The sequence below is a fragment of the Hoplias malabaricus genome, chromosome 17 (genome assembly GCF_029633855.1).
Source record: "Hoplias malabaricus isolate fHopMal1 chromosome 17, fHopMal1.hap1, whole genome shotgun sequence".
In the NCBI taxonomy this organism is placed as follows: Eukaryota; Metazoa; Chordata; class Actinopteri; order Characiformes; family Erythrinidae; genus Hoplias; species Hoplias malabaricus.
Genome location: NC_089816.1, coordinates 14,862,972 through 14,886,947, shown reverse-complemented (window position 1 = coordinate 14,886,947; position 23,976 = coordinate 14,862,972). Strand labels below are relative to the sequence as shown.

General features: G+C 40.6%; 3 protein-coding genes across 5 annotated transcripts; 2 read left to right on the top strand and 1 right to left on the bottom strand.

The window, feature by feature from the left end:
- Positions 1-17: 17 nt before the first annotated feature.
- Positions 18-8,747, bottom strand: ciapin1 (cytokine induced apoptosis inhibitor 1). Its single transcript, XM_066648785.1, has 9 exons — positions 8,672-8,747; positions 4,640-4,802; positions 3,389-3,532; positions 2,345-2,424; positions 2,124-2,262; positions 1,745-1,818; positions 1,403-1,524; positions 1,126-1,207; positions 18-492 (listed from the first exon to the last, which is right to left on the bottom strand). The coding sequence occupies exons 2-9, from the start codon at positions 4,794-4,796 to the stop codon at positions 382-384; spliced, it is 909 nt and encodes a 302-aa protein (XP_066504882.1). The 5' UTR covers positions 4,797-4,802; positions 8,672-8,747; the 3' UTR covers positions 18-381.
- Positions 8,748-9,186: 439 nt separating this feature from the next.
- Positions 9,187-17,419, top strand: coq9 (coenzyme Q9 homolog (S. cerevisiae)). Of its 2 annotated transcripts, XM_066648784.1 has the most exons (10): positions 9,193-9,367; positions 10,014-10,108; positions 11,512-11,746; positions 12,225-12,360; positions 13,886-14,028; positions 14,143-14,227; positions 14,445-14,549; positions 15,209-15,364; positions 15,469-15,522; positions 16,698-17,407. In XM_066648784.1, exons 2-10 carry the CDS (start codon positions 10,045-10,047, stop codon positions 16,731-16,733), a joined length of 1,014 nt encoding a protein of 337 aa, XP_066504881.1. In that variant the 5' UTR covers positions 9,193-9,367; positions 10,014-10,044; the 3' UTR covers positions 16,734-17,407. The 2 variants fall into 2 exon arrangements, with proteins under 2 accessions (XP_066504880.1, XP_066504881.1); XM_066648783.1 differs by lacking the exon at positions 10,014-10,108 and having other exon boundaries at positions 9,187-9,367; positions 11,509-11,746; positions 16,698-17,419.
- Positions 17,420-18,425: 1,006 nt separating this feature from the next.
- polr2c (RNA polymerase II subunit C) lies at positions 18,426-22,919 on the top strand. 2 transcript variants are annotated; one of them, XM_066649228.1, is made up of 9 exons: positions 18,426-18,709; positions 19,827-19,876; positions 20,164-20,232; positions 20,329-20,381; positions 20,857-20,985; positions 21,294-21,345; positions 21,674-21,842; positions 22,101-22,175; positions 22,333-22,919. In XM_066649228.1, exons 1-9 carry the CDS (start codon positions 18,624-18,626, stop codon positions 22,475-22,477), a joined length of 828 nt encoding a protein of 275 aa, XP_066505325.1. In that variant the 5' UTR covers positions 18,426-18,623; the 3' UTR covers positions 22,478-22,919. The 2 variants fall into 2 exon arrangements, with proteins under 2 accessions (XP_066505325.1, XP_066505326.1); XM_066649229.1 differs by lacking the exon at positions 18,426-18,709 and adding an exon at positions 19,274-19,291.
- Positions 22,920-23,976: the final 1,057 nt, after the last annotated feature.

The following is a 23,976-nucleotide window of genomic DNA, read 5'->3' as shown; positions in this document are numbered from 1 at the left end:
AACTGCAAACTCCACATGAAGTAATAAACGTTTATTTTGCTTTGAATAATTTTACATCTATTTACTACAAAGAGCACAGGCCATTTTGGTGTTCAAAAGGAATACAGAGAAAATCACAATCTGAAAATGAATTTCAAAATTTCAATTGTCCCTTTTTAGATTAAGTCTTTACTTGGGTGTTATTGATATGTAGTGGTAAAAATATGATTTTGAACTAGCACATCTGGATATTGTATGGTTCAGAGTTTTGAACAAGTTGAGCAAATCCATTATGTGAGAACCTGAGGTCCACATTCAGTTCTGTTATTGAGACGAAATCCAGGGACAAAACAAAACGAGCAGAATGGATGGAATGGGTAACGCTGGAGAGACTGAAGGGTCTTATGTATCAGCAACATCTGTGTTGGCCAAAACGACCTTCTCCCCAGGTTTGAAAGCAGGCATGCCTAGATATGGACAGCTGGCACATCGGAATGCATCTCCCAGATAACACTGCAGAAACAAATTAAAGCGCAGATAGGGCACTGAATTAATCCACAGCAAGCCTTGTACATAACAGATTTATAGTAGGTTTGCAAGTGTAAACTTCAATGTAAATTTGTTTTCATATTATTGCGGTTAAAAAAATAATAAATAAAAACATTAATAATAATTCCAATATAGTACAATTCATTCATTGTCTGTAACCACTTATCCAGTTCAGGGTCGCGGTGGGTCCAGAGCCTACCTGGAATCACTGGGCGCAAGGCAGAAACACACCCTGGAGGGGGCGCCAGTCTTTCACAGGGCAACACACTCACACCTACGGACACTTTTGAGTTGCCAATCCACCTACCAATGTGTGTTTTTGGACTGTGGGAGGAAACCCACGCAGACACAGAGAGAACACACCACACTCCTCAGTCACCCGAAGGAAACCCACGCAGACACAGGGAGAACACACCACACTCCCAACAGACAGTCACCCGGAGGAAACCCACGCAGACACAGGGAGAACAATATAGCACCAGTAAAATTTAAAATTTAATTGTTAATTACTATAAAGTTTAAGCAATTCTAGATAACTTCAGTTGACTATGGTATTGTGGGATCACAGCCATTGAAGAACTGCGAACAGAAACTCACACTTCCACAGGCAGATTTGGGCTGGCTGGCTTTCTGAGCTGCTTTACTCTCCTGCTCCAGCTCCTCCGCAAGGCCACACGTGCTTCATTAAGACAAGACAACAACAGATAATCAGATAGAAGACAGGCATTCTAAATCATATTTAATGGTTTTGGTCCTAAAATGAAAGCTGTGCATTCTTAAAACAGAAAAAAGCAGCATTTTTCCAAGTCGTGGTCATGGTTTTATGAATTTAGTTTGGAGTTAAGCAAATTAAAATGAATCATTGCTCTCTCACCAGTTTTTGCACGCTTTCTTTTTCTTGGTTCCTGAATCTCCACAAGTGGATGCTCTGAGTGAAGCTGGGTCAGGCTTCTTAAGATCTTCAGCGTCCAGCAGTTCATCGGAATCCAACAAATCCTACGAGAAGGCAGAGGCAAATCCAACTGAAGTTGCCTTCATGTACATCTGAACAGCACAGATGTCATTACAGAGTGAAGATATAGATATATCATATAGAGTCTAGGTCTAGGCCTGCTCCTAAGTGTTCAGCGTGATACTGGCTCCACAAAGGACACATTCAACATTTGTGTACGCTCCTGTGTCTATTAGTCCCTGTAATATTCTGTTCTGTACTTACAACATCATCATCGTTCATATCGTTGGCTGAAAGGGTCCACATCTTGGCAGCATTTGGATCAAGGGCTGGCTTTTCTGTCAGAGAACAGTGGTGATATTTAAAAACCAGGTTTTGCAGTGATCTGGATGTTTGGCAATGAATCTGAGGGTTTTGTAAGAATCTGCGATTCTATCCAATGAATATATATGTTTTTAACACAATGTTGAGTTCATTGTAGCGTCACGTGAATGTCCCACTGAAGTTTAACAGCCACAAACAAAAAGGCCAGGTTTAGGTAATTTCATGTTATATGGACCTTTATAAAATGCCAAATAAAACAAGGCTTCACCATATCAATGGAATTGGCAGAACCGCACCTGGTACCACAGTCAAGACATACCTGTTTCTGCCAGTTTCAGCCGAGTGGAGGAGCCGACCTCAAAGTCGGGTTTTGAGGCAGACATGCGCACCCTGGACAGAGAGCCTTTGAATCCACTGAGCTGACTCAGAGCCTCAGGGCTCAGGGCTTCAGTCTTCCCCTGTGGATTTAAAAGAAAATGCTATTGAGCATGCATCTTGTGGCCATAGCAAGTCATAATTATTAGCCAAACAGACCCTCACCTCTATAACGGACATAAACCCAGAGAGTTTAAGAGCTGAAAGCAGTTTACCCGCTGTCCTAATGCCATTCTCATCTGAGCCTGCAGAAAGACAGTTCAACCTTTAAAATGGATGTATCTGATATTTTAAACACAACAAACAACTACTTTCTATATAAAGATATAGTGTGTTGTCCTCTGCTCTATGTTTTCAAGGCCATTACAACATGGAAAACACTAAAGGGCTGTTGAAAACATCATGCTGACAACACCTATGAGAGGAGATGTGGCTGAAGCGAAGGGCGTGACTAAAATGTGAAGCATTTGTTTTGGTCTGAGATGCTGGTGCACATGTGACATCTAATAGAAGAAAGGATCATATACAGAACCTTTAATTGAAAGTTAACAGAGCTGTAAATGTGTACTATTCATAATCAAGTAATATATATATATATATATATATATAATAATAACACTACAGGCCAAACAAGCAAGTAAATTATTGTGTGTCACACAAGGTTTCCTAGTACAGGAGGTCCTCGGGTTACGTCAGTCCCGAGTTACCATGTTTTTGATTACGACACATCTCCCATTTACTGTACAAAGCCTTGTTTCGACTTAAGTGGTTTTGCGTCGTAAACGCCGTAACGCGAGCTTTGTGTTTGGTGTGCGCGGCGGAAGAATGCACGGTTACGCGGCTCGGGACCGAGGGGAATAGGTGTTAGGATAGGATAAGTGCTTACAGTATGCTATTTACGTACAGTACCTACGTATGTTCCGACTTACACCGAAAATCGGTTTACGACGCGACGTAGGAACGGATCAACGTCGTAAGTCGAGGACCCCCTGTATTTGGGAAAAGCAGGAGAATATTAAAAGGCACTTTGTCAACTAATCATTGTATTATGAACAGCACTTTCTCCTCCAACGTTCATGGCAGAAGGGCGCTTGATCAAGGAAGCTAATCCTCAACTGCTTCTAAGAGGCTTTTTTTTCACGTTTGAGGTTTGGGTAAAAATAATCTTCGAGTGGTACACGTTCAACAAAGTCCAGACAATACTCTCACCCGTTACTGGCTCCTCCAAAACCAGCCTTCCCCCAGGTTTCATGACCCTGGCTATCTCAGCCAGAGTCTCTGAGCTGTGAACTGGAACACTATCAGGAAGAAGGCCTGAGAGAACCCAGTCATAACTTGAAGCAGTGTGAGAAGCTGGAACAAACAGAAGATCAGTTTAATACTCTCTAATCACTCCAGTAAAGCCTGCACTTCAGAACAGGGGTGAGCAATATGGCCCTAAGATAATATCACGATATTTTAGGGTTTTTTGGCAATAACTATACAGTGATCCCTCGTTTTTGGCGGAGGATGCGTTCCAAGACCACCCGCGAAAAATGAATTTCCGCGAAGAAGAGGAAAGATATTTATGTATTTAATGAGTATTTGGACTTATAAAACGCTCCCTGTTACTGTTAACAACCCACCCTTTGCATTAAACAGTCATTCTATAATGTTTTTCAGCTGGAACTACATGTGATATCCTACCAGTTTCTTTAATAGAGTCATTCCTAAACTGTGATTTAGCGTAAGTAAATTTCACTCGGATGTGGACATGAACAACACATGTACTGTACGTAAGAAATACTTGTAAATGATATATTGTGTCACCTTCAGGCCTAGTCTAATAGATGTAAATAATAATTAAATATTTTGGCTATTCATCTTTCACGGTTTTCCTAGATTTTCCCTCAATATCCGCGATACAGCGGCCATAAGCTGCCTTGAAAAAACCTGCGAATTAGCGAATCCGCGAAAGATGAACTGCGAAGAAGCGAGGGATCACTGTGTCCTTGGTGATATGAATGAAACACTGTAATATACATTTATTAATTTCAAGAACACACTAATGCAACAAAATCAGTATCAAATATCAAATATTCAAATATAAACAAAAGAAATCAGTAAACATTCACTTAATTTGTAAACAACAGTAATTTACCAAGATTCTGATTTTGTATAAATTAATGTAGCATTAAATCTACCACACAAACAAAGTGCAGAAAATGTAGTGTGTGCGAATAAAGAACAAAAGGAAAAAGTTATACAAAAAGTAACCTTAAAGCTTCACAGTAAAAAAAAAAACAGAAGAGTTGCTGTGCTGAGTCATTATGCAAACGATTCAGAATATCACAATTATCACTATATAGTTTTTTTAAACTACCTGTGGTACTTTTGTATGAAACTACTGCATCTGGGGTTTGGATAAAAATCTAAACACAGTCAAACCGAACACACAAAGTTTCTTGTGTGGTAACTCACAAAGCTGGAGCCTCTCCATGTTCTCCAGGGACACAAGGCTCTGGCTGCCAACTAAAGCTCCAATGCTCTCCGCATACTCCTTCAAGGCTTCAGGGGAGGACGGCTGAGTCCATACCAGCAGCACTTTATCTCCTTCTTTCAGTCCAAGGTCTGCCATGGCCACCTGCCCACAGAAACAGCAATTACCACATTGGAGGCTAATACAACCATCACACAGTCACAGAAGTCAAGGAACAAATAAATAATAATAATAATATGTTCTATTTATGTTGTACCTTTCAAAAAACCCAGTGACACTTAGGTTGTTTCCCATTATTACTGACAGGTTTGACAACACAGTGCACCCCAAGCAACACTGAGCCTTATATGATAAGAGTGCAATGACATACCAAACCCCTTCAATTCAATTCATGATACCGAATTTACAATTCATTGTTCTCAAAATACTTTGAACATTAATTATTTTATCATCTGTAACCACTGGAAGCAAGCCTGGAACATACAATTGCCATTTTATTTAAAATAAATAAATAAACTTAAGAGGGCGGCACGGTGGCACAGCAGGTGGTGTCGCAGTCACACAGCTCTGGGAACCTGGAGGTTGTGGGTTCGATTCCCGCTCCGGGTGACTGTCTGTGAGGAGTTGGTGTGTTCTCCCCGTGTCCACGTGGGTTTCCTCCGGGTGACTGTCTGTGAGGAGTTGGTGTGTTCTCCCCGTGTCCGCGTGGGTTTCCTCCGGGTGCTCCGGTTTCCTCCCACAGTCCAAAAACACACGTTGCAGGTGGATTGGCGACTCGAAAGTGTCCGTGAGTGTGTGAGTGAATGTGTGTGTGTCTGTGTTGCCCTGTGAAGGACTGGCGTCCCCTCCAGGGTGTATTCCCGCCTTGCGCCCGATGATTCCAGGTAGGCTCTGGACCCCCCGCGACCCTAAATTGGATACGCGGTTACAGATAATGGATGGATGGAAATAAACTTAAGAATTAAGTAGTTTCAAAATGGCAGGCAAGAAGAATTTATTGATCACTGCATTTGTTATGAGTTCCATCAAAGAAAATGTGCTACAAAAGCATGTGCATCAATTTGTGCTGCTATTGGGGTTAATTTTTTATCCAAAAGTATGTATGAGTTTTGGTCCAGACAATTTTAAAATAATGACATTGATGTTAGCTACCTGTTACATTGTTTTTAAATTAAATTAAATTGTCATTTTACCTCTACACAACAGTTATGATAAATTCAGATAAGAGCTGAAAATAACAACACTTTAAAAGTATTTTTATATTCTTAATACTAGGGTGACCAGACGTCCTCTTTTACCCGGACATGTCCTCTTTTTTAGACTTAAAAAAATGTCCGGGCGGAATTTCACAAACGTCCGGGATTTTGTTTTTCTAGAGCTTACATAGAATTTCGAGAAGTTTCGTTCACAAACTAGTCCCGCCCTCCCCTACTCCGATTGGTTCGCTTGAGTGAGAAGGGGGCGTGGTGAAGTAGCCTAAAATCTTCGGATTGGACGGTCTGACTGTAGAGCTACCGTTATTGGTCGATAAACTTCTCTGTAACCATTTAATTGGTCAGTCTGCACGTCAGTAGTCCTTGTTTACGTCAGGCAAAGCTCATATACCTACCCTAATCTCGAACAGCTATAGGTGTTGTGCCGAATTCAGCACCCCCGCCGCGAGATGCATCCCCGGCATATTTAGTCCTAAGGGAGGTTAATCGGCGTTTTATGACAAAACGGGCAAAATATCATGTTCATTTCCGTCAAAATAAAAATAAATCGCCTTTTCCCCAGTAGAAACACTCTAGATGTTGAGATGTAAAAATGAAAAGGTCGCTTGTAAATAATAAAATGATATAATCTACATGCACCGCTGCTTTTTCTGAAGTCAGCTTCGATTTATTCTAAAACAAACGTGTACGTTCATTTTCTGACCACAATGAAACTCCTACATATCCTGTCGCAATTTTTATGGAATATTTAAACACTGGAAATGAATAGGAATATAGGACAAAAGCAGCGAATTGTAAATAAAATTACCACTTCATTACTGTATTTGCTAAAATGTTATATCCATGAAAATGTACACATGCTGCCACTGCCTGAACATAACTGCAATATTAATAGTTGAATTAGAAAGAAATGAACCCAATTTTAGTTCTGATTCTATAGGTGTACTGACAAAAACAAACCATATTTGTGTGTACAGAAAGAGAGTTACAGGGGGATGCTCTTTAAGGCAGTCCACCTGCCTGAAAAGGCACCGCCTCTTAAAAATGCTGTGTGTTTTAAAGTAGAAAGAAATAAGCACTTGATTCAAATAAGATATTTTTTGAAAAAATAAACATTAATAAACATTAGAATCTAGAAACAAGTTCAAGCAAACTTTTAGCATAATAATATATTATTATGGCAATTACTTTAATGACGATATACACAAAAGCATGTTAATAAATAAAAAACAAATATTAAAACTATTAAAAACTACTATAACAATCAACAGTTAAACCATTTTTTAATTATCTTAAAGTACTTTTATCTGAAAACGAACACAATACTGTATACATATATACATGCCTTACATTTGCAAATAAACTAACTTTAAAAGATTCAAGTATATTTAACCAAATAAACATGAGATGATAGAAAAAAGAGCTCCTCTATTTGCATGCTGGAGACATGTAGTCTCTATGCAGTATAGCCAGAATTAAGCAGGGGTGCCTTTTCAGGCAGATGGACTGCCTTAAAAAGCACCCCATTATAACTCTCTTTCTGTACACACAAATAAGGTTTGTTTTTGTCAGTACACCTATAGGATCAATATAAAATACCTGTATAAATTTCATGGCAAAAACAGAAATGTAGCCAGAATTAAAATTGGGTTCATTTCTTTCTAATTCAACTATTAATATTGCAGTTATGTTCAGGCAGTGGCAGCATGTGTACATTTTCATGGATATAACATTTTAGCAAGTACAGTAATGAAGTGGTAATTTTATTTACAATTCGCTGCTTTTGTCCTATATTCCTATTCATTTCCAGTGTTTAAATATTCCATAAAAATTGCGTCAGGATATGTAGGAGTTTCATTGTGGTCAGAAAATGAACGTACACGTTTGTTGTAGAATAAATCGAAGCTGACTTCAGAAAAAGCAGCGGTGCATGTAGATTATATCATTTTATTATTTACAAGCGACCTTTTCATTTTTACATCTCAACATCTAGAGTGTTTTTACGGGGGAAAAGGCGATTTATTTTTATTTTGACGGAAATGAACATGATATTTTGCCCGTTTTTTCATAAAACGCCGATTAACCTCCCTTAGGACTAAATATGCCGGGGATGCATCTCGCGGCGGGGGTGCTGAATTCGGCACAACGTCGTTCGTAAATGTAAGTTCTCGGATGAAGTAAAAAAGAAATTCCCAAGTTTTGTGTAGCAAATAAAGGTGTAAAGGACCTAAAAGCACACATAGGTTTAGCTAAGCATACAACCCTATTAATACCTAAATAAACAACAAATATAAAACCATTACTCATAGTTTAATTAACTGTTTAGTGTTACACAATCCCAATTCCTCATTGTAAATATTCCCCTATGATAATAACAGTACTAATAATATTCAAAACTTTGTTTATCATTTAGAAACTTTAATCGACGGTATATTTAATCCTGAGCTTATAAAACATGAAAGTTTCATTTTACTGAAGCTGAAAAAATAACATTATTCAATCAAATGTTTTAAAGAATGGACACGATTACAGGTCTCTATTTTAAGTTTGACTGTACTTTTAGTCTTTAACTCAGTACACAAAACAGAAAAGAGGTTTATTTAAAGCGGTAACAGCGACGACGTGAGGGACCGAGTTGATCGGCGGTCAACCTAAACGTGAATGTGACGCAGCAGCAATAAACAACAATCAAAACAACAACAAATAAACAGCAACAGCTTCGTTCTCGGGGACCGGGCCGGAGAGAGGTTTAAACTCACACAAATCAATGTATTTAGAGTGAAATTTATAAATACTCACACTCTCCAAGACCGGCTCAGCCGACACAGACTGCTCCAGTCGCACTGAAATAACGTAAATGCTTTGTTTGCGTGACGTCACCTTTCCTTGCCCATATAAAGACTCCCAGTCAGAGCCGAGTTTCTAATAATAATAATAATAAAAATAATATTGGCCTAATCAAATATGCAATAAAGACAATACAGTTCATATTGGGTACACGTTTAAATTTAACTAAATCAAACATGCTGTCATTTGAGTTAAGCCCAAAATTAGTTATATCCATGATACATTTTACATTTTTATTTATTTTTATTTGTTTTCCCCTGTGAGAGGTGTTACTTGTCATCTTTGGGCGATTTTTTAGATTATTTGTGTGTGCCAACATTTTATGAGGGATAAAAAGACGAGTTGAGTGGGCAGATGATATCCTTTGTTCCTTTAGGTTGGGTCGCGTGCCCACCTGTAGACAAACCGCTTATGAAAAAGTGCTAATTAATATACACACAATAAGGGCGGCACGGTGTTGCAACAGGTAGTGCCGCAGTCACACAGCTCCAGGGGCCTGGAGGTTGTCGGTTCAATTCCCGCTCTGGATGACTGTCTGTGAGATGTGTTCTCCCCGTGTCTGCGTGGGTTTCCTCCGGGTGACTGTGTGCTGTGTTGTCCGCGTGGGTTTCCTCCAGGCGTTCCAGTTTCGTCCAACAGCACACGTTGGTAGGTGGATTGGTGACTCAAAAGTCACCAAAAGTTGGTGAATGTGGACAGGCGCTTACATATAATGAATGAAACCAGTGGGCCTTTATTTATCATTTCTTATAATTTCTAAGCTTTTTTCAGTTTTTTAGATGTGTGTAAATAGTACATGTATACAGTAACCTTTACAAAATTTGCACACATTTGTGATTCTTGAGTGACAGAGTAGAACCCTTTTGCTCAAATATTAATGAGACACCTCATTTTTTGCTCAGTTATATATGTTCATCACATCACTGAGGTGTAGTGTTATATTTATTTATGTGTTATTCCATTATTCCATTGTTCATTTCTTTTTGTCTTGTTGGTGACAGCGTCTGTACTGCTTTGGTCACCTGACTTCAATTTTATTTTGTTTTCACTCGCAACATTCACACACATAATTTACTGTTGCCAAAATATAAATGGCTGAAAATTAAATTTCTGTTTTGTGTACATTACCCGAGTCCATAATTCAAAGCAGTAACAATGTCTTTATTGTGGTTGTTTACTACATCTGGAAACGAGCAGCAAAGGGAGTAGGCAGAAGGGACTAGGGAGTAGGGCATAGTAAATGTTATTACTCTGATTTGAACGTACCCCATATCGCTGTGTTCTGGCTGTTTAGCGTTAGCCGCTAATGGCTGCTCCGCGGTGAGATGGCGACGGCGCTGCTGAGGAGCTTGCGGGCCGCGGTAGGCGTGCGGCGGACACTCAGCTGCGGTAAGCCCCGCATTCTCAGTCGGGATCATGTAGCTTTTCTGCATTTTGCACCGCTCAGGCGCTGATATTCCGTAATATTCTGTCCTTTTAGCGCGTAAAACCTTATATGTCAGCTGACAGTGCAAGGTGATTATGAAGGACAGAAACAGCAGTGGGAGAGTAAACAAAGTGAATATGGAGAGAGTTTAAAAGACTTATTTAAGTTAATATACTTGCACCCAAAGTGTTACTCACAAAATAGCATTATTTATCGACTTACTTTAATGTTTAAGGCTTTGGTCACTAGGAAATACAAGTTTCACCAGCTGTGTTTAACGTACAAGACATTTCTTTATATAATACTTTAGTATTGATTTGTATCAACAACGCATTGGACACATTTGAAACTTAAAGTATTATGTACATTAGTGTTACTGATTTGAATAAATGATTATTAAAAAAACAACGAATACAGAAAGTGAAAGACATTAGTATCTAACGCTACTTAAAGGGGAACTACACCATTTTTCACCAAAACTTTTGCACAGTTTTTTAACATGGAAACATTGTAACTGGGGCGGCACGGTGGCGCAGCAGGTAGTGGAGTGTTTTCTCCCTGTGTCCGCGTGGGTTTCCTCCGGATGACTGTCTGTGAGGAGTGTGGTGTGTTCTCCCTGTGTCCGCGTGGGTTTCCTCCGGGTGACTGTCTGTGAGGAGTGTGGTGTGTTCTCCCTGTGTCCGCGTGGGTTTCCTCCGGGTGACTGTCTGTGAGGAGTGTGGTGTGTTCTCCCTGTGTCCGTGTGGGTTTCCTCTGGGTGACTGTCTGTGAGGAGTGTGGTGTGTTCCCCCTGTGTCCGTGTGGGTTTCCTCTGGGTGACAGTCTGTGAGGAGTGTGGTGTGTTCTCCCTGTGTCTGTGTGGGTTTCCTCCGGGTGACTGTCTGTGAGGAGTGTGGTGTGTTCTCCCTGTGTCCGTGTGGGTTTTCTGCCACAGTTCAAAAACACACGTTAGTAGGTGGATTGACGACTCAAAAGTGTCCGTAGGTGTGAGTGTGTTGCCCTGCGAAGGACTGGCATACTTTGCATGAGTAACACATTGTAACCTTGTTATTTTTTTATCACTATTGTATTATAACAAACTAAAAACACAAGCAAACAAAACAATAAATAAACATGGCTATGATATCATATTTATTTACATCATGGTCCCTGCAAAGACCGCTGTAAGAAAAGGTTTTTGTTTGTTTGTATATTTATTTATTAATATAAACACTGAACTGTGTTACATCAGACCTCACAGTGACCAAATTATATAGACAGGAATTCACCTTTGCATATTAACTGCTTACAATTTATGACTTATATTTCAAACAAATAAGTAATTAATCTAGTATTCTTTGTAACTGCTTTCCTTGTAAATCAGCAGTAGTGGCTCAGACATGCTCCAGTCCCCAGTACAGTGGTCTGAGACGTGGCTTTCATCGTGCCGCCCTACTGCGGCTTGCTGACGACTCCAAAAGTAATCAGACCGTACCACCTCCATACCATCATGAGCGCTTCCAGGCCCAGGAACCTCAAAAGGGCTCATCATTTTCCTCAGCAGAGGAAGCTTCTGCTTCGGACCCTGACGCTCAGCATGAAGACCCTCAGCCTAACACCAGGTTAGAATACAAGTACACAATCTCATTGCTGTTTCAAAATGCTGAAGGCATTTTATCAGTTGTTTATCATAGTTGTCTTGTGTAATTTGACTGCAGTGTGGTGTGCAGTGGTTAGATGTCTCTAGAATCAATTAATTGAATGCAAAAATAAAGTAATTTACAAACTGTATTTGAACAAGAGAGCTACAGTTGTGATTTGTCATTGCAACATTCATTGTGCAGGCAGCTGGTCTTTAGCCTGCTCTACTGCAGATGGTCCAGCTAGGAAAACATTTTAACATTATTAAATAAGGTTCTACTGCAGTCATATGTTTGTCCAGCCAATATATATTTGCATTTCTGGAGCAAAATAAACTTCAAAGTAACACACATTGACCACAGAAGCATTATTAGCTGTATATCTGACTTTGATACGGGTGTGATTCAGCTGTTTTTAATCATAAATTGTGCTTTCTCTGTGCTTCTTGTTTGTTTTCAGTTATCAGGACCAGAGTGGTGAACAGGCAGAGGACTACGAGACTGAAGATCAGCTCCAGGCTCGTATCCTCACTGCAGCGCTGGAGTTTGTGCCTCAGCACGGCTGGACTGTAGAAGCCATCGCAGCCGGAGCAGAGGTCAGCGGAGCTGGTTATGGGTCTAATATCCATCCATCCATCCATCCATCCATCCATCCATCCATCCATCCATTATCTGTATCCGCTTATCCAATTCAGGGTCACAGTGGGTCCAGAGTCTACCTGGAATCATTGGACGCAAGGCAGGAATACACCCTGGAGGGGGCGCCAGTCCTTCGCAGGGCAACACAGACACACACACACATTCACTCACACACTCACACCTACGGTCACTTTTGAGTCGCCAATCAACCTACCAACGTATGTTTTTGGACTGTGGGAGAAAACCCGAGCACCCGGAGGAAACCCACGCGGACATGGGGAGAACACACCAACTCCTCACAGACAGTCAGCTGGAGGAAACCCACGCAGACACAGGGAGAACACACCACACTCCTCACAGACAGTCACCCGGAGCGGGAATCAAACCCACAACCTCCAAGCCCCTGGAGCTGTGTGACTGCGACACCACCTGCTGTGCCACCGTGCCGCCCCTGGGTCTAATATGAGTATTCAAAAATGTGATAGTGCTGGGTGATATGAGCGCAAATCAATATCACGATTAATTGTACATTTTAGCACGATTATGATTAATGAAGGATTATTTTGTATTTGTATTAAAAAAGAAGTATGCTCCAGTATTAAAGCTGGCATCTTTCTTTCTAATGTCGCTGAGAACCTGTTCCTCTCTCGTCTTTTGTGCACTGTTTATATTTGGTGTGTGATTGTGCTTTGGTCACTGAAACATTTTTTTTCTCAGCGTTTACATTTGACTTTTTGTTCAGTGTCATATTAATCATAGTGAAAACTCAGCACGTCCAAACCACAGACGTTTTTCTTTGGTACTTCATTTAGGTTGCTTCCATGTGGCAGATAGGGGTAGAATCATGTGACTACAGCTTGGTTAAATTGGTTTTAAAGGGACAGTGGGGACAAAAAAGAATGAAAAAAAAAAAAAACAGTTAAAAATTATTGATATCGACAAGATTATGTCAGAGGGCGGCACAGTGGCGCAGCAGGTAGGTGTCGCAGTCACACGGCTCCAGGGGCCTGGAGGTTGTGGGTTCGATTCCTGCTCCGGGTGACTGTCTGTGAGGAGTGTGGTGTGTTCTCCCTGTGTCTGCTTGGGTTTCCTCCGGGTGACTGTCTGTGAGGAGTGTGGTGTGTTCTCCCTGTGTCTGTGTGGGTTTCCTCCGGGTGCTCTGGTTTTCTCCCACAGTCCAAAAACACACGTTGGTAGGTTGATTGGCGACTCAAAAGTGACCGTAGGTGTGAGTGTGTGAGTGAATGTGTGTGTGTGTTGCCCTGCGAAGGACTGGCGCCCCCTCCAGGGTGTGTTCCCGCCTTGCGCCCAATGATTCCAGGTAGGCTCTGGACCCACCGTGACCATGAACTGGATAAGCGCTTACAGATAATGAATGAATGAAAGATTATGTCAGTTAGAAGTTCTGAATGTCGATTTCGATTAATTTTTGCTTATTTGCCCAGCCCTACAATGTGACTTTGTTGTTGTACTGCAATCTAGACTCTCGGCCTGTCTGCTGCTTCGGCGGGAATGTTTGATAATGGCGCAGGGGACTTGGTGCTGCATTTTGTCGCCGAGTGCAACTCTCAGCTTGCAAAGATTTTGGCAGAGCAGCATAACCATATCCAGCTCGGTCATGTAGAGTGAGTAAATCTGATCATTGCTTCAAGCCCTTTTCACCACTCCCATGGAAATGTACCTTACACGTGAATAGAAGTGATTTTGTTCTTTATTTTGTTCTGTCTGATTTGTCCTAGAAAGAAGACGACATCGGAGTTCCTCAGAGATGCAGTGGAGACTCGACTGAGGATGTTGATTCCGTATATTGACACATGGCCACAGGTACGAACAAAGTGCCATCATTATGCACTGGGTTCCTGTGTGGAATTAGCCTTGTCTTAGACCAAGCTGCAATGTCAATGGGGAACCTCCACACTTTCAAGTGTAGGATTTAGTCTTAAATTCCCTCCATTTTTTAATCTGTGTTTATATGGTACAAAAATTATGTTTTGGTCCAAATCATCTCATGTGTTTGTCCCGGATGTCTCTAATTTTGTAGGCAATGAGTTTACTGCTGCTTCCCCCCAACATTGCGAACAGTCTGAAGCACCTGTCCACATTGGTGGATGACATTTGGTACTACGCAGGTGATCGCTCCACCGATGTGAGTGACTCTTAAACCCAGAGTCCTCTGCTCTGCTTCATATTCTCCCTGCTTCCCCTGGCCTTTCTGAAGGGTGCCATGCATTTGCTCTTTTCTGTTTCTGTAAGCTAATGTTCTCTTCTGTCTTTTCCTTCCAGTTTCAGTTTAACCCATATTCTATTAGAAGTTTTTATTAGAAGAAGAATATTACAGCATTATCTTCATATAATATAATCACAAAATAAATTTCACACTGTGCGGTGTGTTCTCCCTGTGTCCGCGTGGGTTTCCTCAGGGTGACTGTCTGTGAGGAGTGTGGTGTGTTCTCCCTGTGCCTGTGTGGGTTTCCTCCGGGTGACTGTCTGTGGGGAGTGTGCTGTGTTCTCCCTGTGTCTGTGTGGGTTTCCTCCGGGTGACTGTCTGTGAGGAGTGTGGCGTGTTCTCCCTGTGTCCGCGTGGGTTTCCTCCGGGTGACTGTCTGTGAGGAGTGTGGTGTGTTCTCCCTGTGTCCACGTGGGTTTCCTCCGGGTGACTGTCTGTGTGGTGTGTTCTCCCGGCAAATGCTTTTATTTCCTTCTGTCTCATAGCTCCAGCTGCTGCTTTGCTGTTTGGTTTTAAAGCACCACTTTCATATTTTCCTGTGTCTTCATTTTTCTGTATCATTTCATTTTCCCCTTAAGCTTAACTGGTACACTCGGAGAGCAGCACTAACCGGCATCTACAATACCACAGAGCTGGTGATGGTGCAGGATTCCTCCCCTGACTTTGAGGAGACATGGGCCTTCCTTGATAATCGTATCCGGGACGTGGTGAACATGGCCAACACTGCCAAACAGGTACAGTGCACCCAGTTTTATTGGTCTGTGGTGAATTACACTATGAATGGACTCATTTTTGTCATTTCATTCACTCACTTTGGGTGATGCTTTTTACTTTGTAGGTGCAGTCGACTGGAGAGGCTGTAGTCCAGGGGCTGATGGGAGCTGCAGTTACGGTTAGCACCCTTTTGAATTATGTACAAACTTCTAAAATTTTTCAGACATTAGCAGCCAAAACTTGATATTGTTTCACTTAATTTCCCTGGTCAAATTAACTGCACATCATCTAAATGTGATGTCATTTGTCTGCCTCTGAAACATCTCAGAGCTGAAAGGCTAAGCACCACTTAAAAGACCTCCATGAATATTTCACATTATTTTAGTTACTAACATATATAAGTATGAATTAAAATGAAAATAGCTGCTTAATTTGCTTTAAAACTGACAATTTTATTAAATTGACGGAAAAACCCGAGCTCGCTACGGAAATTCTTTAACGCGACCTGACGTCACTGGTGGACAACAGCTGAACAAGGCCGCTGTAAAACACCGTTATGACTGACAGTTATAACAGTATCTAGCTAGCTAAATAACCAACATTATTCATGACAACAGCCTAGTAATAAGCTAAACTCAAATTTAGAGGTCCCGTTATTCTTGTAAATGTGATCGAAGTCAAACAGGAACTCGTCCGACATTATAAACCTCCGTAATGCAGCTACGTAGCCGAGTATAATCTGAGCCACCGAGTTTAGCAAGTCAAGCTAACGTTCACTAACACCAACTAAAACAGGCTAAGTAAGTGATCTTACCCTGTTTACCTCCATGTTACAGAGGCTCTTGAACACCTTTCGTTGGTTTCCTTACATGCCCATATTGTTGGAAAAGCGCCAGTGAAATGAGCTACAGATAACGGTTTTTTAAATCTTATTCCTTGAATTAGTAAGAAATAACATGTTTTCTGACTATCAATAAACACAAGTTAGGAACTCAGATTCCACTGTATTTATTTGTTTGACACTTTCATAGAGCTGCTGCTTAGCCTTGAAGGAAAATGAATCATTTCCAGTTGAATTTCATCTGTGTAGTGCTAAGAACAGAAGCCGAATGTACAGATATAAGAAATCAATTCACTTGAAATAGGATCCTGTATCAGTGATGAAACTAAACACATAGATACTCAGGAGGACATAAAAAATCTCCCCTCTTGACATTAGAAGGGAAGCCAAGTCAGACTCGCTTGTTCAGTCTCATGTTTTCTATCATAGACCAATTTATATACATTTTCCCATTGTGTATTAATGTTATTTTGAGTTGTGGACTGAAATCTCTTTCTTTCTCTCTGCCACAGATAAAAAACCTCACAGGGATGAACCAGAGACGGTGAAATATTTAGCCCTTTCTCCACAATCACTTGCCACAACCTGCCACAAACGCAGACACACTGTTGACCAGCTCCTATGTGAGGATTGCTTAAGGGTTGTTTTTTTGCTATTATTTAAAATTCCCTAGGACCAAGGGGCAGCTTTTCTGTTTTAACTTTGCGCCCTTAAGTCACTTTAATGGGGTAACAGTGCCATAGCTTTCAATCCTGTCTGCAGATGCTCAACCCATCTCCTGGGATCTGCTGACCTGCAGTCCTCACGTACTCAGTATGTACAATCCAGAAGTGTTCTGGTCCAGTTGTGTCATGTTAGAAAACAAATTCACTTAGCCCTGGTTCCTAGAAATTAAATGGCAATACAGTATTCCCTCCTCCTTTTGGTCCTTGTATAAACACAGAAGCAAAATAAATATGCATTGTACTTGAAACTTTTTTTCAGACATTTTGTGTCTGGTTTGTTTGAGCGTCCCAATAAACTATTTAGACATTTCTCTGTAAATTGTTTATTTAATGTATTTAGCCATTGTCTCATGTCTTATCTGCTTCCCTTCTCACACCGAGCAGATGGTATCTTGTGATCTACAACAGTGAGAAGATTAGGAGCAGCTCATTTCAACATTAGTTAATTTTTAACATAAGCAGAGTAGGTGACGACGGGAGCAAAAACAGAAAGTGTGTCACAGGATGTTATAATATTAAATGGATATGAGTGCAAATGAATCCTGAGATATTGTTTTAAGGTTTGTGAAGGGTTAATGGTGTAAAATCTTAAATGTATTATTATTTTTTTAATATTAGCAGAGAGGTACATGCAGGAAGAGTATAAGAAATTGTGTTCTGGAATTTACCAGTTTTTTTTTTGTTTGTTTTTTTTTTGTAGTAAATGGCTATATTTGTGTTTGTGACCTGTTCCTATCATCATCACTGTAAAGGAATCTACATCTGGATGTTTCTCAAAAATGAAGCATTTTGCACCAGACCCCTCTGAATGACTCTCACAGTAATGTAATATTTGAAAGTTTGGTCACCCCTGGTAAAAATACATGGTGATTTTTCTAAGTGAAAATAAGTAAACACGTCTCTAGGAGGAGCAAACTTGAGTATGGAATTTTCCTGCAAATTCATTCATTCATTATCTGTAACCCTTATCCAGTTCAGGGTTGCGGTGGGTCCAGAGGTTACCTGGAATCATTGGGCGCAAGGTGGGGATACACCCTGGAGGGGGCGCCAGTCCTTCACAGGGCAACACACATACATTCACACATTCACTCACACACACACACCTACGGATACTTCTGAGTCTCCAATCCACTTACCAACGTGTGTTTTTGGACTGTGGGAGGAAACCGGAGCACCCAGAGGAACCCACACAGACACAGAGAGAACACACCACACTCCTCACAGACAGTCACCCGGAGGAAACCCACGCAGACACAGGGAGAACACACCACACTCCTCACAGACACAGGGAGAGCACACCACACTCCTCACAGTCACCCAGAGAAAAAGGTCCCTGGAGCTGTCTGACTTTTTAGAGACAAATTTAAAATATTTTACTTTTTAGAGACAAATTTAAAATATGTAAAATGTAACATTTGAAAAACCCACGTGTTTTTTTTCCCACAATATATGAAATCAATCTATTCTAGTCCACTGTGAAGGGAGCAGAGGCGGTTTAAGTGAAGAGCACTATTCTAGTGCACTGTGTAGGGTGCAGGGACCGGTTTGAGATCGAGCCCCTGTGTTTCCAGTGACCCGGTTGTGGATTTCTGTTCTCTGTGTGTAGCAGGGCGCTAAAGTCTCTTCACGTTTAAACGGCTCTGAATGAGATTTAATCAAAGGCTTTAACATTTTTAGCTGTTCTACGTTTTATTGTGAAGTGCAGCTCTCGAGATGCCGTACGCCAACCAGCCCACGGTGAAGATCACCGAGCTGACGGACGAAAACGTTAAGTTTGTCATCGAGAACACGGACTTGGCGTAAGTCAAGCATTTTAGCTTTTAGCCCTCTGTTTATATCTCGGTTCAATTTGCCTCTATTTCTGATTTCCTCACTTCTGAGTTTAGCTAGCTAGCGTACCTGTTCCAAATGTAGCTCTATGCACTTATACACACTGAATTTTGCTCAGTTTGTTAAGCCACAGTTATTCATTTACATAAAAAACTGATTCAGTTTAAGGCTTCAAATATGTACAGGATTTTTAAGTAACTTAAAGTTTATTCTTTCATAAGAAAGCTCAGGGTTATAGTTTTAGCATCAAATGACATGACATCACCTAAAGATTAGAAAGGCTATTGTTAACATTTATAGGTTATAATCCACAGTTATAGTAGTGATAAATGTTAGCATTAAAGGCTAAGCACCACTTACTGGACCTCCATGAATATTTCACATTATTTTAGTTACTAACATATATAAGTATGAATTAAAATGAAAATAGCTGCTTAATTTACTTTAAAACTGACAATTTTATTAAATTGACGGAAAAACCCGAGCTCGCTACGGAAATTCTTGAACACAACCGTGACGTCACTGATGGACAACAGCTGAACAACGCCGCGGTAAAACACCGTTATGACTGACTGTTATAACAGTAGCTAGCTAAATAACCAACATTATTCATGACAACAGTCTAGCAATAAGCTAAACTCAGATTTAGAGGTACCGTTATTCTTGTAAATGTGATCGAAGTCGAACTCGAATTCATCCGACATTATAAACCTCCGTAGTGCAGCTACGTAGCCGAGTATAATCTGAGCCACCGAGTTTAGCAAGTCAAGCTAAAGTTAACTAACACCAACTAAAACAGGTGAAGTAAGTGATCTTACCCTGTTTACCTCCATGTTACAGAGGATCTTGAACACCTTTCGTTGGTTTCCTTACATGCCCATATTGTTGGAAAAGCGCCAGTGAAATTAACACTACAGATAACGGTCTTTTAAATCTTATTCCTTGAATTAGTAAGAAATAACATGTTTTCTGGCTATCAATAAACACACGTTAAGAACTCAGATTCCAATGTATTTATTTGTTTGACACTTTCATAGAGCTGCTACTTAGCCTTTAACATCTATATATGTTTTCTTTTCATTAAAGGGTTGCAAACTCCATTCGACGTGTATTTATGTCTGAAGTTCCCACCATCGGTGAGTATCTCAAAATATTTTCAGACAAGCAACAATTTAAAAACAAACCTGAATGTATTAGGAATATTACAGGGTTTAAAGACCTCTCATTTAACCAGCCCCTGATGACACTTCTCCACTGCACTGCAGCTTTACTCTAATAGCTTATTGTGTCATGCAGCTCTCTTTAAACATGTTTCTCCAAGCATTTATTCAGGTTTTTCCTTTCATTTGCCAGCATCCTGTATATAGACACTGTCACTATTAATTTTAAAGTGTTTCCCGTATGCCTTCATGTGTTTTCTCAGCTATTGACTGGGTCCAGATCGATGCCAACTCCTCAGTGCTCCATGATGAGTTCATCGCACACAGAGTGGGTGAGTGTCTTTTCAGTTGTCCACAGATTTCTTTTTGATGCTTTGGTTGTTGCCCTCTGTTTAAACTGTAGACTATAATGAGATATTTGTGTCTAGGGCTCATCCCCCTCACCAGTGATGAAATAGTCGACAAGATGCAGTATTCAAGGGTGTGTACTGTTTTTGTTTGGTATTTTTTCTTGTATACTTAATGTTTTATAACAGCATTTCATGCAAACACAATTTCTGACATGAAAAAATTAACTTTTTATGTCTTTCTATTATAAATGGCCAGAACACACACACACATATATAATTGGTCATCTCTCATTATTTATATATATATATATATATATATATATATATATATATATATATATATATTTCAAAGAAAAACATGTATCTCCATTTTTACATTTTCTATTTTGTAGTTTACTGCATTATTTGAACTTGAGGAATGGACCAATAGGAATGCTCCAATCTTTTTACATTGACTTCCATTGAAACCTAAAGGTGTTTTTTATAGTAGTAACTCCTGTAAAGTTACTATTTTGGAGATGTACGTTTTTCTGATGAAAACTGTAAAGTCTGTCACGGACGGATGTTCGTACTGCACTGTTGACATTTGTCTCATGAACCTGTCAGGACTGCACGTGTGACGATTTCTGCCCAGAGTGCTCTGTTGAACTGACGCTGGACGTGAGATGCACAGAAGACCAAACGCGTCACGTGACTTCACGAGACCTCCTGTCCAACAACCCCCGTGTCATCCCAGTGAGTCTATTCCCCCGAACCGAGGACTGCTTTTATTTCACAACCTCTTTTAAATGTTTCATTCCATAGAGGAGTGCTGCAAAATTTCCAAAATGGATTAATCTATTGGCTCCCAATCCTGATCCTGAAGTGCCGCCCGCCCTGCACTACTCCCACTCTGAATGAGTTGAACTAGGGGTGTTTGAACACCGGCATATGCACGACAAGTCTCCAAAGACAAATGCAACTATCAGAATGGCTGCATGCTTTCAATGAATGCCTTGTGCGAGATGCAGTATTGTCAAGTCTGATCCTTGTTTGTTCACCAGGTGACCTCCAGAAGTCGAGATAATGACCCCAACGACTATGTGGAGCAGGATGGTGAGGACAGCGTTTTTTTAGTTTGTTTTCTGCACCCATATTTATTTATTTAAAAATAGCAATATTAGAAAAGCTGAAACCCCATATATTTAATTGCTATAAAGACACAGCATTGGTTTAAATATTATACACTCCCTGCCTGAGTGTATAATATTCCTCAGGAACATGACAAAGCATGGTATGGTGCTCAGGGTTCTTAGTGTAATAAAGCAGTGCAATGACAGAATCATACAGGTTCATGATGGGGGCAAAAGCTCTCAAGGGTGTTCAGAAATCACATTTCCTGTTGGAGAAATGTTACATAAGCAGGTTCTTCTCTTGATTGCAGACATCCTGCTGGTGAAGCTTCGAAAAGGCCAGGAGCTGCGTCTCAGAGCGTACGCCAAGAAGGGCTTCGGCAAAGAACACGCCAAGTGGAACCCAACAGCGGGGGTGGCCTTTGAGTATGACCCAGATAACGCTTTGAGACACACTGTGTACCCCCGCCCTGAGGAATGGTACGCGCTGTTTTATGCCTTATTAGTGAGACACTTGTAGTGTGATTCCGTGAAGTAGTTCGGTGTAGGGTTAATTAGCAATCGGGGCGCACAGCAAGCCTGCCTTCTCCCGCTTGATGGCATCACGTAGAGCTCGTTAAGAAATTGTGTTTTTGTGGAAATCAGAGGTGCACAAATGGAAACTGACACAGTTTATCTTTTCATAATTACATACAAAACTCAGATGAATCTCCCACTGCTGTTTTCTCTTTATCTCAGGCCCAAGAGCGAGTACTCGGAGATTGAGGAAGATGAAGTTCAAGCTCCGTATGACCCCAATGGCAAACCAGAACGGTAGGAGAATATACACGTCATGTACCGTGAGCCTTTTCTTTTTATTGTTTAGTGTTTTCTTCATGTAATTTACGGTGGATCAGTGACTCAAGCCTGTCTTAACAAACACAAATCCCTTCTTGAGAGTAGTCCGTGATCAGTCTGTGACTTTCCGCAGGTTCTACTTCAACGTTGAGTCGTGTGGCTCTCTGCGACCGGAGACGATAGTGATGTCTGCGCTCGCTGTTCTGAAGAAGAAACTGAGCGACCTGCAGACACAACTGAGCCATGAGATCCAGAGCGACGTCCTCACCATCAACTAAAGCGTCAGAACATAACATAAACATTGGTACATGTTTATACAAAAGCACCCCTGAGTTAATGACACACAGAATGAGGGCTGTGCAGAAGTGGCATTTGTTTTTCTGTCCAATCAGAATGTCCCATCACACTTCAGGGGCGGGGTATTTCCACAAAGCAGGATTTCTCAGTGAGCCAGAGTTGAGGACTGTCCAATAGGTATCACCCTCGCCTCTAATCTTATTGGACAGCCTTGACTCTGGGCTTAAGTTAGCTGGCTAACTGGGAAATCCTCCGTTGTGAAATAGCCCCAAGCTTAAGCTGTTAAGTATGTAAATGAGAAATACTGTTTTGTGGAATACCCCCAGGAGCGCCAAACTGTTTTTATACAACCATGTACCCAACTGTGATAAAACAGCTAGTGTATATAATTGATTTTGTACTGTACAAAAAAGTTAAATAAAAACACCTTGTTTATAATTGTGTGCTGGAGAATATTTGTAATGAAAAATATGTTTTAAAATACCACACTATTAACTTAATTCATTTGAAAACAGTAAACACAGGGCGGTCGTGGACAGCAGAGGGCAGCACAGAACAGCTGAACAACTAATGATTCTGATCAAAATAAAATGTAAATCATTGCAAACGCAGGAAGGGTTTTGCTACAGATTTTTACACTTTCACATCCAAATTAGCCGAAATAACTCAAGGAATCTGAGGCTTTCTATTTGCATTTGATATAAAATGGCAGAATCATTAGAAATGATTGGTGAGCCTCACAAACCAACAGTGCTAACGTGTGCTAACGTTCAGCTAGTGGACTGTCCACTAGCTGAAAAATGAATGATGCTTGATTCATTTGATGCCATTCAAATGATGCCATTGCATCTAGAACAGTTTTTCTCAATGGTTTGCACACAAAAACTCATACTTGAGACACAGTGACCAGAGTGTAACTCATGCGCCAACCCCCTGAACCAATTCTGCTAAACTACAAGCACAGTTCCTGCTTTACACTTGAGTTGCAATTCTAAAACACACTATTTTTTCAAAACACTACACAACTTTCATGAAGAAAATCTCTTGTTTTCACAAGTAACACACTGTTATTCAAAATTCTAAAGTTAATTTCCCTACTATGCGCACTGATTGCCCACATGGGCAAACAACCATCACACAGTTTTACAATTAGTGTTAGCATGAAAAGGCAGCAGGTGAGCTCTTCTGTTTTGGAGCAACGGAGGCCAACATTAGAAACAGAGGCAGAGCCAGAGGAGAAATGAGAATGAGTAAATCTACTCTTGCTAGAAAACTTCAGTACTACATATCAGTACAGAACTCAGTGATTACAGTAGTACAGTATCGACTGTGGACAGTTTTGTAGGACTGAAAATAAATAGTTTCAAGCACAACGTGGACAAGAACAGGTTTCTGTTCACATTGTATTTGTGAATTGTTTAAACCCCTTTTCCAAGCTTCGGAAGACGCATGTGTTGATATAGCAGTTGATGCTTTTCTA

What these genes read in the sequence shown, in the direction of transcription:
- coq9 (XM_066648783.1), top strand. Translation starts at nt 9,247, where the DNA reads ATGACTGTCTGTGAGATGTGTTCTCCCCGTGTCTGCGTGGGTTTCCTC. An exon ending in TCGTCCAACAGCACACGTTG is followed by an intron (nt 9,368 to 11,508) that starts GTAGGTGGATTG and finishes CTTGTAAATCAG; the next exon opens with CAGTAGTGGCTCAGACATGC. An exon ending in CAGGTGATCGCTCCACCGAT is followed by an intron (nt 14,550 to 15,208) that starts GTGAGTGACTCT and finishes TTTCCCCTTAAG; the next exon opens with CTTAACTGGTACACTCGGAG.
- polr2c (XM_066649228.1), top strand. Translation starts at nt 18,624, where the DNA reads ATGCCGTACGCCAACCAGCCCACGGTGAAGATCACCGAGCTGACGGAC. An exon ending in ACAAGATGCAGTATTCAAGG is followed by an intron (nt 20,382 to 20,856) that starts GTGTGTACTGTT and finishes TGAACCTGTCAG; the next exon opens with GACTGCACGTGTGACGATTT. An exon ending in CCCAATGGCAAACCAGAACG is followed by an intron (nt 22,176 to 22,332) that starts GTAGGAGAATAT and finishes GACTTTCCGCAG; the next exon opens with GTTCTACTTCAACGTTGAGT.
- ciapin1 (XM_066648785.1), bottom strand. Translation starts at nt 4,796, where the DNA reads ATGGCAGACCTTGGACTGAAAGAAGGAGATAAAGTGCTGCTGGTATGG. An exon ending in TTTGGAGGAGCCAGTAACGG is followed by an intron (nt 2,425 to 3,388) that starts GTGAGAGTATTG and finishes GTCTTTCTGCAG; the next exon opens with GCTCAGATGAGAATGGCATT. An exon ending in GGTTTATGTCCGTTATAGAG is followed by an intron (nt 2,263 to 2,344) that starts GTGAGGGTCTGT and finishes TTAAATCCACAG; the next exon opens with GGGAAGACTGAAGCCCTGAG.